This window comes from Staurois parvus, unplaced genomic scaffold, assembly GCF_062004578.1.
Source record: "Staurois parvus isolate SC_StPar_1 unplaced genomic scaffold, SC_StPar_1.0 ptg003095l, whole genome shotgun sequence".
NCBI classification, from domain to species: Eukaryota; Metazoa; Chordata; class Amphibia; order Anura; family Ranidae; genus Staurois; species Staurois parvus.
This window is the reverse complement of record NW_028320891.1, coordinates 19,946-37,589: the sequence shown is the minus strand read 5'-3', so window position 1 is coordinate 37,589 and position 17,644 is coordinate 19,946. Positions and strand designations below refer to the sequence as shown.

Here is a 17,644-nt window from a genome sequence, read left to right as displayed (position 1 = left end):
CACACAGTCAAGGCACCCAGTGCCAGAGGCAGCAAAACAACCCCAAAACATCATTGAACCTCCACCATATTTTACCGTAGGTACTGTGTTTTGTTCTTTGTAGGCCTCATTCCGTTTTCGGTAAACAGTAGAATGATGTGCTTTACCGAAAAGCTCTATCTTGGTCTCATCTGTCCACAAGACGTTTTCCCAGAAGGCTTTTGGCTTACTCAAGTACATTTTGGCAAACTGTAGTCTTGCTTTTTTATGTCTCTGTGTCAGCAGTGGGGTCCTCCTGGGTCTCCTGCCATAGCGTTTCATTTCATTTAAATGTCGACGGATAGTTCGCGCTGACACTGATGCTCCCTGAGCCTGCAGGACAGCTTGAATGTCTTTGGAACATGTTTGGGGCTGCTTATCCACCATCCGGACTATTCTGCGTTGCAATCTTTCATCAATTTTCCTCATCCGTCCACGACCAGGGAGATTAGCTACAGTGCCATGGGTTGCAAACTTCTTGATAATGTTGCGCACTGTGGACAAAGGCAAATCTAGTTCTCTGGAGATGGACTTGTAACCTTGAGATTGTTGATATTTTGCCACAATTTTGGTTCTCAGGTCCTCAGACAGTTCTCGTCTCCTCTTTCTGTTGTCCATGCTTAGTGTGGCACAGACAGACACACAATGCAAAGGTTAAGTGAACGTCTCTCCTTTTTATCTGCTTTCAGGTGTGATTTCTATATTGCCCACACCTGTTACTTGCCCCAGGTGAGTTTACAGGAGCATCACATGCTTGTAACATTCTTATTTATCCGCAGTTGTGAAAGGGTGCCAATACTTTTGTCCAGCCCATTTTTGGAGGTTTGTGTGACATTATGTCGAATTTGCTTTCTTTCCTCCCTTTTTTTGTTTTGTCCCAATACACACAAAGGGAATAAACATGTGTATAGCAAAACATGTGTTAATGCAATACGTTTCGTGAGAAATACATGATTTCCTGGAGAAATATCAAGGGTGCCAACAATTTCGGCCATGACTGTATATATATATTTTTTAGCGGGGGGGGGTTGTTTTGTTTTCTTTGTTTTTTTTCATGAAAGTCACAAGTTACCAATTTATGAAGGTTACAAAAAGGCAAACCAAACCACTTTATATCCTCAGGACCCTAAACCTGCAGCTGATGAAGAGGAAGGCTGAAAAGCTTTAGAAATGTCATGGATGGGGGTCTGTGTATACAGAAAGGAGGACCCTCCAGGTTATAGAAGGAACGTACCTTAGAGCGTGCAGAGGCACAGGTGTCACCGAGGTCTCCGCAAGAGGCACAGGTGTCACCGAGGTCTCAGTAAGAGGCACAGGTGTCACCGAGGTCTCCGCAAGAGGCACAGGTGTCACCGAGGTCTCCGCAAGAGGCACAGGTGTCACCGAGGTCTCCGCAAGAGGCACAGGTGTCACCGAGGTCTCCGCAAGAGGCACAGGTGTCACCGAGGTCTCAGTAAGAGGCACAGGTGTCACCGAGGTCTCAGTAAGAGGCACTGGATGACACAGGATACTAAGGATACTCTGGAGTCACAGGATACTTAGGATGCTCTGCAGTCACAGGATGATGCAGGATGCTCTGCAGTCACAGGATGATGCAGGATGCTCTGCAGTCACAGGATACTTAGGATGCTCTGCAGTCACAGGATACTTAGGATGCTCTGCAGTCACAGGATGATGCAGGATGCTCTGCAGTCACAGGATGATGCAGGATGCTCTGCAGTCACAGGATACTTAGGATGCTCTGCAGTCACAGGATGATGCAGGATGCTCTGCAGTCACAGGATGATGCAGGATGCTCTGCAGTCACAGGATACTTAGGATGCTCTGCAGTCACAGGATGATGCAGGATGCTCTGCAGTCACAGGATGATGCAGGATGCTCTGCAGTCACAGGATACTTAGGATGCTCTGCAGTCACAGGATGATGCAGGATGCTCTGCAGTCACAGGATGATGCAGGATGCTCTGCAGTCACAGGATACTTAGGATGCTCTGCAGTCACAGGATGATGCAGGATGCTCTGCAGTCACAGGATACTTAGGATGCTCTGCAGTCACAGGATACTTAGGATGCTCTGCAGTCACAGGATGATGCAGGATGCTCTGCAGTCACAGGATGATGCAGGATGCTCTGCAGTCACAGGATACTTAGGATGCTCTGCAGTCACAGGATGATGCAGGATGCTCTGCAGTCACAGGATGATGCAGGATGCTCTGCAGTCACAGGATGATGCAGGATGCTCTGCAGTCACAGGATGATGCAGGATGCTCTGCAGTCACAGGATGATGCAGGATGCTCTGCAGTCACAGGATACTTAGGATGCTCTGCAGTCACAGGATACGCAGGATGCTCTGCAGTCACAGGGTGATGCAGGATGCTCTGCAGTCACAGGGTGATGCAGGATGCTCTGCAGTCACAGGATGATGCAGGATGCTCTGCAGTCACAGGATACTTAGGATGCTCTGCAGTCACAGGATACTTAGGATGCTCTGCAGTCACAGGATGATGCAGGATGCTCTGCAGTCACAGGATGATGCAGGATGCTCTGCAGTCACAGGATGATGCAGGATGCTCTGGACACCCTTAGAGTGGCAAGTTAATGAGATGACAGACTGCAAGGTGTACGGGTGACACAGGAGTCAATGGAGATATAGGAGTAGATAGAGGTCATGGGATACATAGCTGAGTATGGGAGTCACAGAGTCACTGGAAACACAGGAGCATTGAAGTCACTGGAGTCATAGGGCCACTGGGGATCACTGCAGTCACATTGCTGGGGTCACTAGGAGACATGTGGTCACTGGAGACACAGGAACATTGGGGTCATTGGAGACAGTGGAGGTCACCAAAGACACATTGGAATTATTAAAGGCATGGGGGTCACTGGAGACACCAGTTCACCAGAGATATAGGAGTGCTGGGATCACTGGAGACACTGGAGGTTACTGGTGACACAGGAATGCTGGGGTCACAGAAGACATGGAAGTGCTGGGTCATAGAAGACATGTTCTCATTGCGGACACTAAAGGTCAGTAGAAACACAGAAGCACTGAGGTCACTGGAGACACTGGGGATCACTGAAAACACAGGAGCACTGGGGTCAATGGAGACACTGGGGATCACTGAAAACACAGGAGCACTGAGGTCACTAGAGACATGGGGTCATTGGAGACACTGGGAGTTACTGGAGTCACTGGAGTGCTGTGGTTGCTGGAGATTTGTGGTCACTGGAGACACAGGGACAATGAGGTCCATAGAAACACTGTGGGACTTCCTGATATTGACACACTTCCAGTATTTGCCGGACAGTAGACCACGCCCTCAGATCAGAATCCCTTCCATCCATCACCAATGTGACGTTTTGACTTTCATTATCAGGTGACCGTTTGAGGACCACCATGACACTGGCCGTCGGTTGGGGCCTGCTCAGCGCTCTGCTGGTCCTGAGAGTCCTGGGAGATGTCCCGGCGGGGGAACTGTCCGAGATCCAGAGTAAGACGATCCAGCTGGTGATGGAGAAGTTCCATCAGAGAGATCTGCAGAGCGGATACAGGATGACGTCCATAGTGAAGGCAGCTGAAAAGGTGAGTTCTGGGGGAGCTCAGAGCATCAGTGTTCGGATTGGCTGGAGGACCCCAACATACCTGTAGGCGGAGTCCTAAAGGACCGATATTTATAGACAATGCTGATCATTGGAATTCCAGTATTGATCGTGAAAATGGTTTTGCTGCCCCGGTAAAATACTTATAGGATTTGTATCAATTATTTGTAGCTGAGAAATGTTGCAGCTCTGATTCACGTTGTCCATGGGGGCCCCTCCAGGAGACAGTCAGCACTTGCGGAGAAGATTTGTTTTTATTTGTAAAGGCTGATTGAGCTTTCAGATTAAATCAGCTAAATATATTCCAGGTGCAAATCTGTTCAATAATGTCCTACAGCTGTGTTAGAGTGGCCCCCTGGCCGGTGACACAGGGCCACCCGAGGGGCGGGATCTAGGTGACAGCTGGTCTTCAGTGGAGCTCCTGGAGGTTGAGATGGGCCAGAGATCCTAGTGGCTCCAGTTTACTTTGCTGTAACTTTCCGCAGGTTGGGGCCCTCAGGATCACCCCACATAGGGGATAGCAGAACCGGGATGGCTACAGTGTGAAGACTGTACACTAGGAGGCAGATAGGAAAGTAGTCAGGTCCAGGCAGCGGACAATGCAGGCAGCAATCAAAAGTAGTCAAGTCTAGGCTGAGGTTCAAGCAGGCAGCAATGAAGAAAGTAGTCAGGTCCAGGCAAGGGACAAGGCAGGCAGCAATGAAGAAAGTAGTCAGGTCCAGGCAGCGGACAAGGCAGGCAGCAATCAAGAGAGTAGTCACGTCTAGGCAGAGGTTCAAGCAGGCAGCAATCAAGAGAGTAGTCACGTCTAGGCAGAGGTTCAAGCAGGCAGCAATCAAGAGAGTAGTCAGATCTAGGCAGAGGTTCAAGAAGGCAGCAATCAGGATGGTAAACAAGTTTAGGCAGAGGTTCAAGCAGACAGCAATCAAGAGACTAGTCAAGTTTAGGCAGAGGTTCAAGCAGGCAGCAATCAAGAGAGTAGTCAGGTCCAGGCAAAGGACAAGGCAGGCAGCAATCAAGAGAGTAGTCAGGTCCATACAGAGGTTGAGGAAGGCAGCAGTCATGAGGGGGGTCAGTACATTCCAGGTCAGCATAGGTCAGGCAACCTCACAGGTAGGTATTATAGCTCTTGGTAACAAGGGGTAGCTGGTGAGAAGACCCGGCACCGGCCACTTCAATGGCTGGAACCTAAATACCTTTTTGGTCACATGACTCACCGAGAGTCATTTCATGGGACTTCTGGAAGTATTATTGAAGTCCCGGCAGGGATTTTAGAAGTGTTGTTGGAAGTAGAGGCGGGGAACCTGGAAGGACTGGAAGATGTTTTGGAAGTACATTGGAAGCACCGGAAAGGATCCTGGAAGTAACGTTGGAAGTCCTGGCAGGGACCAGCTACAATCTGCTGGTGGGATCAGGCAATGCCCAGAGAAGGGTCGTTGTTGGTGTGTGGGGAAGCAGTGGTCTCTCTGCAGAGGTCTGACACCCTCCTCTCCTGAGACAGAGCTAGAGCTCTCCAATGAACCCTTTTCCTGCAGTATGCTGGCAGGGGACAGGCTTTCCAAGTTGTGGCTGCTTCCTAGAGAAGACGCCTTTTGTTCTGATGCTCCTGGAATGTATTCGGCTGATTTAACGTTCAGTTGGGTTTCATTCAGTATTTTCTCAGGAGTGGCTCCCGTCCTGATGCCGGCACACCAGACATGCGGGTGATCTGAGGGTAACAAGGGTGCACCCCGGTACTGTACAGACAGCCGCCCGCAGGAAGCGGCGGACTCTCCATACACTTTGTGTAAACTCCTCCCCACATGCACTGATTGTTTCCTCATGGGAGAAGCATTATGGGCGGAGCATTAGAGCAAACTCCACCCCACATGTGCTGATTGTTTCCTCATGGGAGAAGCGTTATGGGCGGAGCATTAGAGCAAACTCCTCCCCACATGCGCTGATTGTTTCCTCGCGGGAGAAGCATTATGGGCGGAGCATTAGAACGAATGTCACCTCGTGTCTTCACTCTCTCTATCTTCCTGCAGTACAATTCTGGGATATTCGTCAATGTGGAGTTTCTGGTGAAACAGACGTCATGCCGCAAACATGACTGGAGCAAATTGGACTGCAAGGCTGGAAAGAACGCAGTAAGTGTCTGACAAGCCTGGAGATTGGAGGGTTGTATACCAGGGGGGAGGTATGGGGGGCGGAGTTCAGGCGCCTCTCACTTCTGTGTGCCATATCTCATTTACATATTGCTCCACCCTGTACATCATGTATTGCACACTCCACACTGCTCCACTCTGTACATTGTGAATGAATTACTCCACACTGCTCCACTCTGTACATTGTGAATGAATTACTCCACTTGCTTCACTCTGTACATTGTGAATGATTTACTCAACACTGCTCCACTCTGTACATTGTGAATGACTTACACCACACTGCTCCACTCATTGTGAAATAATGACTCCACAATGCTTCACTATGTATATTGTGATTGAATTACACCACTCTGTACATTGTGAATGAATTACACCACTCTGTACATTGTGAATGAATTACACCACACTGCTCCACCTTGTACATTGTGAATGAATTACACCACACTGCTCCACCTTGTACATTGTGAATGAATTACACCACACTGCTCCACTCTGTACATTGTAAATGTATTACTCCACACAGTTTCATTCTGTACATTGTGAATGAATTACACCACACTTCTACACCTTGTACATTGTGAATTATTTGCTGCACACTGTTCCACCTGCTCCACTTTGTACATTGTGAATAAATTACACCACACTGCTCTATCTTGTACATTGTGAATGAATTACTCCACACTGTTCCAGCTTTTACATTGTGAATAAATTACACCACACTGCTCCACCTTGTACATTGTGAATGAGTTACACCACACTGCTCCACCTTGTACATTGTGAATGAGTTACACCACACTGCTCCACCTTTTACATTGTGAATGAATTACTCCACACTGTTCCAGCTTGTACATTGTGAATGAATTACTACACACTGCTCCACTATCTGACCTCACCTGGTGACGTTGTGACTTATAATACTTTCTGACCTCCTGGTGACAATGTGTCTCCATGGTTTTGTCTCCACAGAGGAGCTATAACTGCTTCGGGTGTTACAAGTTTGAATACGACTCTCACGTGGTCATATCTCAGGTTGAAGAATGCATCCTGCCACGACACCTAAATGAGGTAAATCCACAAAATGCTGACCAGTCCTTCCTGGTATCAGTACTCCAGTTTCAGAGCTTTCACTTCATCCGGCACGTGGCCACTTATGTATGGTTTATTTAATATTTATTTTTCCTATGTTCCATCGGTGACCACATATATGTATAGAGCCGCCTATCTCAACCTTTTTATCCCCAAGAAACTCTTGAAATAATTTTCATGTCCCCTGGAACACCTCCTAAAATTAATTCATTGGTGATCGGTGGGAAGAATGTCCCTTACATTGGGGGGTCAGTGGGAAGAATGTCCCTTACATTGGGGGGTCAGTGGGAAGAATGTCCCTTACATTGGGGGTCAGTGGGAAGAATGTCCCTTACATTGGGGGGTCAGTGGGAAGAATGTCCCTTACATTGGGGGTCAGTGGGAAGAATGTCCCTTACATTGGGGGGTCAGTGGGAAGAATGTCCCTTACATTGGGGGGTCAGTGGGAAGAATGTCCCTTACATTGGGGGTCAGTGGGAAGAATGTCCCTTACATTGGGGGTCAGTGGGAAGAATGTCCCTTACATTGGGGGTCAGTGGGAAGAATGTCCCTTACATTGGGGGTCAGTGGGAACAATGCTACCCTTACATTGGGGGGTCAGTGGGAAGAATGTCCCTTACATTGGGGGTTAGTGGGAAGAATGTCCCTTACATTGGGGGGTCAGTGGGAAGAATGTCCCATACATTGGGGGTTAGTGGGAAGAATGTCCCTTACATTGGTGATCAGTGGGAAGAATGTCCCTTACATTGGGGGGTCAGTGGGAAGAATGTCCCTTACATTGGGGGTCAGTGGGAACAATGCTACCCTTACATTGGGGGGTCAGTGGGAAGAATGTCCCTTACATTGGGGGTCGGTGGGAAGAATGTCCCTTACATTGGTGATCAGTGGGAAGAATGTCCCTTACATTGGGGGGTCAGTGGGAAGAATGTCCCATACATTGGGGGTCACTGGGAAGAATGTCCCTTACATTGGGGGGTCAGTGGGAAGAATGTCCCTTACATTGGGGGTCAGTGGGAAGAATGTCCCTTACATTGGGGGTCAGTGGGAAGAATGTCCCTTACATTGGGGGTCAGTGGGAAGAATGTCCCTTACAATGGGGGTCAGTGGGAAGAATGTCCCTTACATTGGGGGTCAGTGGGAAGAATGTCCCTTACAATGGGGGTCAGTGGGAAGAATGTCCCTTACATTGGGGGTCAGTGGGAAGAATGTCCCTTACATTGGGGGGGTCAGTGGGAAGAATGTCCCTTACATTGGGGGGGTCAGTGGGAAGAATGTCCCTTACATTGGGGGTCAGTGGGAAGAATGCCCCTTACATTGGGGATCAGTGGGAAGAATGTCCCTTACATTGGGGGTCAGTGGGAAGAATGTCCCTTACATTGGGGGTCAGTGGGAAGAATGTCCCTTACATTGGGGGTCAGTGGGAAGAATGTCCCTTACATTGGTGATCAGTGGGAAGAATGTCCCTTACATTGGGGGTCAGTGGGAAGAATGTCCCTTACATTGGTGATCAGTGGGAAGAATGTCTCTTACATTGGGGGTCAGTGAGAAGAATGTCCCTTACATTGGGGGTCAGTGGGAAGAATGCTCCTTACATTAAGGGTCAGTGGGAAGAATGTCCCTTACATTGGGGGGGTCAGTGGGAAGAATGTCCCTTACATTGGGGGTCAGTGGGAAGAATGCCCCTTACATTGGGGATCAGTGGGAAGAATGTCCCTTACATTGGGGGTCAGTGGGAAGAATGTCCCTTACATTGGTGGTCAGTGGGAAGAATGTCCCTTACATTGGGGGTCAGTGGGAAGAATGTCCCTTACATTGGGGGTCGGTGGGAAGAATGTCCCTTACATTGGGGGTCGGTGGGAAGAATGTCCCTTACATTGGTGGTCAGTGGGAAGAATGTCCCTTACATTGGTGGTCAGTGGGAAGAATGTCCCTTACATTGGGGGTCAGTGGGAAGAATGTCCCTTACATTGGGGGTCGGTGGGAAGAATGTCCCTTACATTGGGGGTCAGTGGGAAGAATGTCCCTTACATTGGTGATCAGTGGGAAGAATGTCCCTTACATTGGGGGTCAGTGGGAAGAATGTCCCTTACATTGGTGATCAGTGGGAAGAATGTCTCTTACATTGGGGGTCAGTGAGAAGAATGTCCCTTACATTGGGGGTCAGTGGGAAGAATGCTCCTTACATTAAGGGTCAGTGGGAAGAATGTCCCTTACATTGGGGGGGTCAGTGGGAAGAATGTCCCTTACATTGGGGGTCAGTGGGAAGAATGCCCCTTACATTGGGGATCAGTGGGAAGAATGTCCCTTACATTGGGGGTCAGTGGGAAGAATGTCCCTTACATTGGTGGTCAGTGGGAAGAATGTCCCTTACATTGGGGGTCAGTGGGAAGAATGTCCCTTACATTGGGGGTCAGTGGGAAGAATGTCCCTTACATTGGGGGTCGGTGGGAAGAATGTCCCTTACATTGGGGGTCGGTGGGAAGAATGTCCCTTACATTGGTGGTCAGTGGGAAGAATGTCCCTTACATTGGGGGTCAGTGGGAAGAATGTCCCTTACATTGGGGGGTCAGTGGGAAGAATGTCCCTTACATTGGGGGTCAGTGGGAAGAATGTCCCTTACATTGGGGGTCAGTGGGAAGAATGCCCCTTACATTGGGGATCAGTGGGAAGAATGTTCCTTACATTGGTGATCAGTGGGAAGAATGTCCCTTACATTGGGGGTCAGTGGGAAGAATGTCCCTTACATTGGGGGTCAGTGGGAAGAATGTCCCTTACATTGGGGGGGTCAGTGGGAAGAATGTCCCTTACATTGGGGGGGTCAGTGGGAAGAATGTCCCTTACATTGGGGGTCAGTGGGAAGAATGCCCCTTACATTGGGGATCAGTGGGAAGAATGTCCCTTACATTGGGGGGTCAGTGGGAAGAATGCCCCTTACATTGGGGATCAGTGGGAAGAATGTCCCTTACATTGGGGGTCAGTGGGAAGAATGCCCCTTACATTGGGGATCAGTGGGAAGAATGTCCCTTACATTGGGGGGGTCAGTGGGAAGAATGTCCCTTACATTGGGGGTCAGTGGGAAGAATGCCCCTTACATTGGGGGTCAGTGGGAAGAATGTCCCTTACATTGGGGGGTCAGTGGGAAGAATGTCCCTTAGAGTAGTGGTCAGTGAGTAGAATACTGCCCTTACAACTGTGCTCTATAAAAAATGGTGTGACCAGTTTGGGGTGGAGGAACTCCAGTGTCCTACACAGAACCCTAACCTCAACCCATGAGGTAGCAACTCATATGGTTGTGGACAAGGAGCTCGAGAAGCTTGGAGGCAAAGTTGGAGCAAGTTATTCAAACAGGTGGGGTCCAGCGAGGGTTTATTAAGTATGGGGGTAACCAGTGCATGTTTGAGCGGGGAGAGAAAGGTGCCGGTGGAGAGGAATAGTAGGATAGAGCAGGAAGGAGGCTGAAAGTAAATACAAGGAGGCCATTGCAAACAAACACCAGGAATCCGAGTACAAGGTCCTCACTCGCTGGTATAAGGTCCCCACATTACTGAGGACAATCCATTCTGAGGCAGTAAATGTCTGTTGGCGATGCAAAGATGCAGGGGTACCATGTTCTGCATTTTCTGGACCCGTTTGAAACTGGAATGTTTGTAGTGCTGGAAGGTTTTTAACCACTTCCAGACCGGACACTTCTACCCCCTTCCTGCCCACCGTGCACTTCTACCCCCTTCCTGCCTACAGGGCACTTCTACCCCCTTCCTGCCTACTGGACACTTCTACCCCCTTCCTGCCTACAGGGCACTTCTACCCCCTTCCTGCCTACAGGACACTTCTACCCCCTTCCTGCCTACAGGGCACTTCTACCCCCTTCCTGCCTACAGGGCACTTCTACCCCCTTCCTGCCTACTGGACACTTCTACCCCCTTCCTGCCTACAGGGCACTTCTACCCCCTTCCTGCCTACAGGACACTTCTACCCCCTTCCTGCCTACAGGGCACTTCTACCCCCTTCCTGCCTACAGGGCACTTCTACCCCCTTCCTGTCTACAGGGCACTTCTACCCCCTTCCTGCCTACAGGACACTTCTACCCCCTTCCTGCCTACAGGGCACTTCTACCCCCTTCCTGCCTACAGGACACTTCTACCCCCTTCCTGCCTACAGGGCACTTCTACCCCCTTCCTGCCTACAGGACACTTCTACCCCCTTCCTGCCTACCGGACACTTCTACCCCCTTCCTGCCTACCGGACACTTCTACCCCCTTCCTGCCTACCGGACACTTCTACCCCCTTCCTGCCTACAGGACACTTCTACCCCCTTCCTGCCTACCGGACACTTCTACCCCCTTCCTGCCTACAGGACACTTCTACCCCCTTCCTGCCTACAGGACACTTCTACCCCTTTCCTGCCTACAGGGCACTTCTACCCCCTTCCTGCCTACAGGGCACTTCTACCCCCTTCCTGCCTACCGAGCACTTCTACCCCCTTCCTGCCTACCAGGCACTTCTACCCCCTTCCTGCCTACAGGGCACTTCTACCCCCTTCCTGCCTACCAGGCACTTCTACCCCCTTCCTGCCCCCCGGGCACTTCTACCCCCTTCCTGCCCCCAGGACACTTCTACCCTCTTCCTGCCCACCGGACACTTCTACCCCCTTCCTGCCTACAGGGCACTTCTACCCCCTTCCTGCCCACCGGACACTTCTACCCCCTTCCTGCCTACAGGGCACTTCTACCCCCTTCCTGCCTACAGGGCACTTCTACCCCCTTCCTGCCTACCAGGCACTTCTACCCACTTCCTGCCCCCCGGGCACTTCTACCCCCTTCCTGCCCCCAGGACACTTCTACCCTCTTCCTGCCCACCGGACACTTCTACCCCCTTCCTGCCTACAGGGCACTTCTACCCCCTTCCTGCCCACCGGACACTTCTACCCCCTTCCTGCCTACAGGGCACTTCTACCCCCTTCCTGCCTACAGGACACTTCTACCCTCTTCCTGCCTACAGGGCACTTCTACCCCCTTCCTGCCTACAGGGCACTTCTACCCCCTTCCTGCCTACAGGACACTTCTACCCCCTTCCCGCCTACAGGGCACTTCTACCCCCTTCCTGCCCACCGTGCACTTCTACCCCCTTCCTGCCTACCGGGCACTTCTACCCCCTTCCTGCCTACAGGGCACTTCTACCCCCTTCCTGCCTACCGGGCACTTCTACCCCCTTCCTGCCTACAGGGCACTTCTACCCCCTTCCTGCCTACAGGGCACTACTACCCCCTTCCTGCCTACCGGGCACTTCTACCCCCTTCCTGCCTACAGGACACTTCTACCCCCTTCCTGCCTACAGGGCACTTCTACCCCCTTCCTGCCCACCGGACACTTCTACCCCCTTCCTGCCTACAGGGCACTTCTACCCCCTTCCTGCCTACAGGACACTTCTACCCCCTTCCTGCCTACCGGACACTTCTACCCCCTCCCTGCCTACAGGGCACTTCTACCCCCTTCCTGACCAGGGCAATTTTCAGCTTTCAGCGCTGTCACACTTTGAATGACAATTGCGCGGTCATGCAACACTGCACCCATATGAATTCTTTAGCATTTGTTTGAGACAGATAAAGCTTTATTTTGGTGGTATTTATTCACCGCTGGGATTTTTATTTTTTTTTGCTATGTAAATGAAAGTCCAAAAATTTTGAAAAAAAGTGTTTTTTTTTTTTTATAAAATTTTGCAAATAAATAATATTTCATTATATATCTTTGCCATGTGACCTCGGTGATCATTCACAGATTTCACATGTAGTAAGCAATGATGTCTCAAGTGACATCTTGCTTACTACTTTGCATGTGATCACTGATTGGCCAATCAGTGATCACATGATCGGGACCTCGTATAGAGGTCCCGTCCGACGATCGGTGTTTCACTGTGTCCGGAGGACACAGCGGGCACCGGATCGCAGTGCTGCGTGCTCCCAGGGAGCGCGCACAAGCAGGGTGCGGGGAGGCCGTTTATAAACATCCACCCAACCCTTCACTGCCACCGTCCGGCCGTTTATATGCAACGGCCGGTCGGGAAGTGGTTAATGGTTGGGGAGACCATCAACAAGCTTACTGATATTGTCCCAGGTACAGACCCATCTACTGTACATATCTACCGCGCTACACTGATCTCCCGAAATACAGAACTTGATGTTGATCCACCTGCTAAATGCAGGCAAAGACTGCATACCGGCACTTTGGAAGCAGGAATCCCCTCCTACAGCTGAAATTCATTGTCAGGGTCCTGTCCACGGCAGAAGTTCTGGAAGATCTGGCATTTCTGCCAGTACCCTGCATGGCCGCAGAAGCACACATCAGCCTTTGTTTGGTGCCAGACGGCCTTTATGAGGAGGCTCATCACTTCTTCAAGTTGCTGGATGATCTCTAGCTCCCCGTGCCCTGTTCCTGTTTCCTGTGATTTTGACCTGTGATTTTGTTAGGGATCCGGGTGTGACCAGAAATGTGTGGACTGACACAGGGAAGTAGCAGGCTTCAAGAACACAGGCGTAGTCAGGGCTGGAGAGGTGGAATGGTCAGGCAGGCCGCAAGGTACTGTCAGGCTCTGCCCAACGGGATCTCTGGTGGTCCACAGCACAGGGTTTCCCAGGACGCGGAGAATGGTCGGGGTCACAAGCCAGGTTCAGCAGGTAGCGGGCAGCGTGGTACCGAGGGGCAGGCAGAAGGATGGTCAGGAACGAGCCGGGGTCAGAGCAGGAGAGGGTCAGCGTAAATCAGAACAGGCAGAGTTTGGCAACAAGGAAACATACTTACAGGACAGGAACAAGATACAGGATACAAGGGCTCATGGGAAACATTTACACCAAGGCACAGATCACAGGCCTGGTCATTCCTTAAATACACCTCCTGTAATCAGCCCCAGGTGTTGGCTGACTGCAGAAGTGAGCTTCTGGCTGCTGAGAGCACCCGCTGGTCAGCCCTGGTACTGCAGCCCACACGGCAGGTGAGTCCCACCACCAGTGCTGAGTCCATTCCTGACAGATTTCCTGTTACCGACTCGGCTTGCTCCTGGACCTGTCTACTCTGCCTTACCCCGGATCTGACTTTGGCTTGGCTTATGGATACTCTCTCTCTCTCTCTCTCTCTCTCTCTCTCTCTCTCTCTCGCTCCTCTGTGTATGACCTCGGCTATCCCATCTGGCTACGTCCGCTCTGATTCCCACCTGGTACCTGACCTTGGTTTAAACCGACTACCCAGTAAACACCTAAATCCCGGAAGGGCTTGCATACCACGCACAGGCGCCTCCTGTCTGCAGACCTATCTCCGTGCACCAGCTATGCTCTGAGTGGACCACCAACCAGCCCTCCTACAGGTGACCTGTGCCACTTTGGGCCTGACTCCCGCTGTCCCACTCTCGGAGTCCGGAACTTAGCCGCAAGGGAAGCCCTCTCTCCATTGGCCTCCATCACCAGGTAAATGAAATTCATTCTGTGGAAAACAGAGGCAAAGGCAAAGAACCGAAGCTACAAAATGTCTTCAACATCATTGAAGGCCAACTGAAGGTGAACAAGTACAACTAGATATACCATGACTTGGAGAAATGAGGTCCTACATAGACAACAATGTTCTAAGTGGAAATGGAAACCTTGAACTCAGGGGAGGGAGATCTCTAGTAACAAAATGAAAACCGTTTCAGAGGGGCACACGGTACAAGATCTCCTCTATACTCCATTAGTGAGAGCATCTTGTGGTACATTGGAATGCATACAGAGAAGGCCCAGAGATATCACCCGTCACTCCTACAGGTCCAGGGGCCTCTGTGGTCAGGCAGACTCTCTATATTTGTCTTCTTTCTTCCCTTACAGTTTAAGAGCTGAAATTGACAGGTCAGGTGTTTCCATTTTGAACTTTAAAGAGACCCTGTCATAAAAAAACCAAATGAAAAACCAAACCTACAGCAGTCTCTAATACCCTGACTTGAAGGCCAAATGTTGGACCACAATGGATATTGCTTGCTGCTACCTCCCTCCTGCCGCTCCTGCCCTCCAAGCATTCCTATTGGCCCATCACTATGATGGCCTGCTTCAATGACCAATAGGAATGTGCAAGAGGCCGGAAATGGTGGGCACCTTCCATTCAACTGTAGAGCTCTAAGTGGTCCAAGTGACGGAGCCGGAGGTCTGGGATCTCTAGGTTCTGCACATTACACCTGCAACAGGTTTGCTTTATTTTCATAGGTCCTCTCTTAATGTGTTGTAAACTGAAAACCGGAAAGACTAAAGTATAATCTGTGTGTGTGACTTTGGGTGGGGGGCCCATGGAACACAGCTCACCTTGGGTGGGGGGCCCATGGAACACAGCTCACTTTGGGTGGGGGGCCCATGGAACACAGCTCACTTTGGGTGGGGGGCCCATGGAACACAGCTCACTTTGGGTGGGGGGCCTATGGAACACAGCTCACTTTGGGTGGGGGGCCCATGGAACACAGCTCACTTTGGGTGGGGGGCCTATGGAACACAGCTCACTTTGGGTGGGGGGCCTATGGAACACAGCTCACTTTGGGTGGGGGGCCATGGAACACAGCTCACTTTGGAGGGGTGGGGAGACCCCTGTCTCAGCTCACCATATCCCTCTTGTGTGTAAGTCACCCTGTGCCTGTTAGGAGTACAGAGTGATCTGTCCTAACATTGGGGGGGGGGGTTGTGGATTGTTTGGTGCCATGCGGTTGCATCCCATTGTTCTATTGTTTGTCTTGCTTGGGAGCAAACTATTATGGGATGTATGTGTTTATGTGTATTGGCTTGGTGGGGGGGTGTCTCCAGCAGCCCTCCCTCCTGATGAGACTGTCTGCTGGTGTGTCTCTTGTTACTACATGTAGATTGCCCCGCCCTGTGTCATTATGCGGGGGGGGGGGAGGATTGTCCCCTGAGTGTATATATATTGTATCTGTGTTCCAATAAGGTAGTCTACTTCCTGGTTTACTTCAAGACCGGTGTCGTCTAGTCCTGTATGGTCTCTGTGGTGTCACTGGTCAGTGTTCGGACAGATTGGTGTCGTCTAGTCCTGTATGGTCTCTGTGGTGTCACTGGTCAGTGTTCGGACAGATTGGTGTCGTCTAGTCCTGTATGGTCTCTGTGGTGTCACTGGTCAGTGTTCGGACAGATTGGTGTCGTCTAGTCCTGTATGGTCTCTGTGGTGTCACTGGTCAGTGTTCGGACAGATTGGTGTCGTCTAGTCCTGTATGGTCTCTGTGGTGTCAGTGGTCGGTGTTCGGACAGATTGGTGTCGTCTAGTCCTGTATGGTCTCTGTGGTGTCAGTGGTCGGTGTTCGGACAGATTGGTGTCATCTAGTCTTGTATGGTCAGCGGTGGTGTCTGAGGTCAGTGTTCGGACGGGGAAGCGGTATTATAACGGGAATACCCAAGTGCAGTCTGGGTCGGTTCCGTCACAGTGTGCGAATGACGGGCATTCAGTCGCATTGTCAGCATTTCACAAGTGAGTTCCTAGGTGTTTCTGTAATAAGCTGTTCTGTTTTCAAATGTCCCTCAATGCCATGATATGTGTCCTTAGAGCCAGTCTGTCTGGACAGTACGGTCACCTGCTGACTCGGCACCATCCACAGGCAGCGTAACTCTTCGATAAGACACAGAAGCCGAATCCAACACAATTTTACTTTCTATAGTTGGAGCACAGAGGATGTTTTTCCAGTCCTTTGATGTGTAAGAAAACGATAAGAGCCCTGTGTGACGGGAGTGACTTTGGGTGGGGGGCCCATGGAACACAGCTCACTTTAGGTGGGGGGCTCATGGAACACAGCCCACTTTGGGGGGGGGGCTCATGGAACACAGCTCACTTTGGGGGGGGGGCTCATGGAACACAGCTCACTTTGGGTGGGGGGCTCATGGAACACAGCTCACTTTGGGTGGCGGGCCCATGGAACACAGCTCACTTTGGGTGGGGGGCCCATGGAACACAGCTCACTTTGGAGAGGTGGGGAAACCCCTGTCTCAGCTCCCCATATCCCTCTTATGTGTAAGTCACCCTGTGCCTGTTAGGGGTACAGGGTGATCTGTCCAAATATTGGGGTGGGGGGTTGTTGATTGTTTGGTGTCATGGGGTTGCATCCCATTGTTCTATTCTTTGTCTGGCTTGAGAGCAAACTATTATGGGATGTATGTGTTTGTGTGTATTAGATTGGTGGGGCTGGGGGTGTCTCCAGCAGCCCTTCCTCCTTATGGGACTGTCTGCTGGTGTGAAGTTTGAATACCTGTGTGTCTCTTATTACTAAATGTAGATTGCCCCGCCGTGTGTCATTATGCAGGGAGGGGGGATTGCCCCGCCTTGTGTCATTATGCAGGGAGGGGGGATTGCCCCGCCCTGTGTCATTATGCAGGGAGGGGGGATTGTCCCCTGAGTGTATATATCTTGTATCTGTGTTCAAATAAAGTAGGCTACATTCTGGATTACTTCAAGATTGGTGTCGTCTCGTCTTGTATGGTCAGTGGTGGTGTCTGTGGTCGGTGTTGGGACGGGGAAGCGGTAGTCTAATGGACGTACCCAAGTGCAGTCTGGGGTCGGTTCCATTACACCCTGTCTCTGAGAATAACTAGCAGTGACTGAGGGAACGTGAAAGAAACAGAAGGGTCTAGCTAGGACTGAACTAACTAGCACTAAACGGAAGGGAGGACAGAGGAAGAAATCAAACCACATAGTGGACGTCAGCATACTAGAGAACATGCAACTGAATACATGACAGAAAAATGCTGAACAGAACACGCATGTTACTGCCGCCCCATGCACAAGCACGATATGG

At 50.7% G+C, this 17,644-nt stretch overlaps 1 protein-coding gene across 1 annotated transcript in view; it reads left to right on the top strand.

Annotated features, from left to right (window-relative positions):
* Positions 1-17,644, top strand: part of LOC149428608 (retinoic acid receptor responder protein 2-like) — a 32,320-nt gene that overhangs the window by 10,513 nt on the left and 4,163 nt on the right. Inside the window, exons 2-4 of the mRNA XM_089667206.1 lie at positions 3,395-3,600; positions 5,645-5,746; positions 6,731-6,829. Coding sequence (XP_089523332.1) covers positions 3,415-3,600; positions 5,645-5,746; positions 6,731-6,829 — 387 coding nt within the window. The 5' untranslated portion in view covers positions 3,395-3,414. The remainder of the gene's footprint in view (positions 1-3,394; positions 3,601-5,644; positions 5,747-6,730; positions 6,830-17,644) is intronic.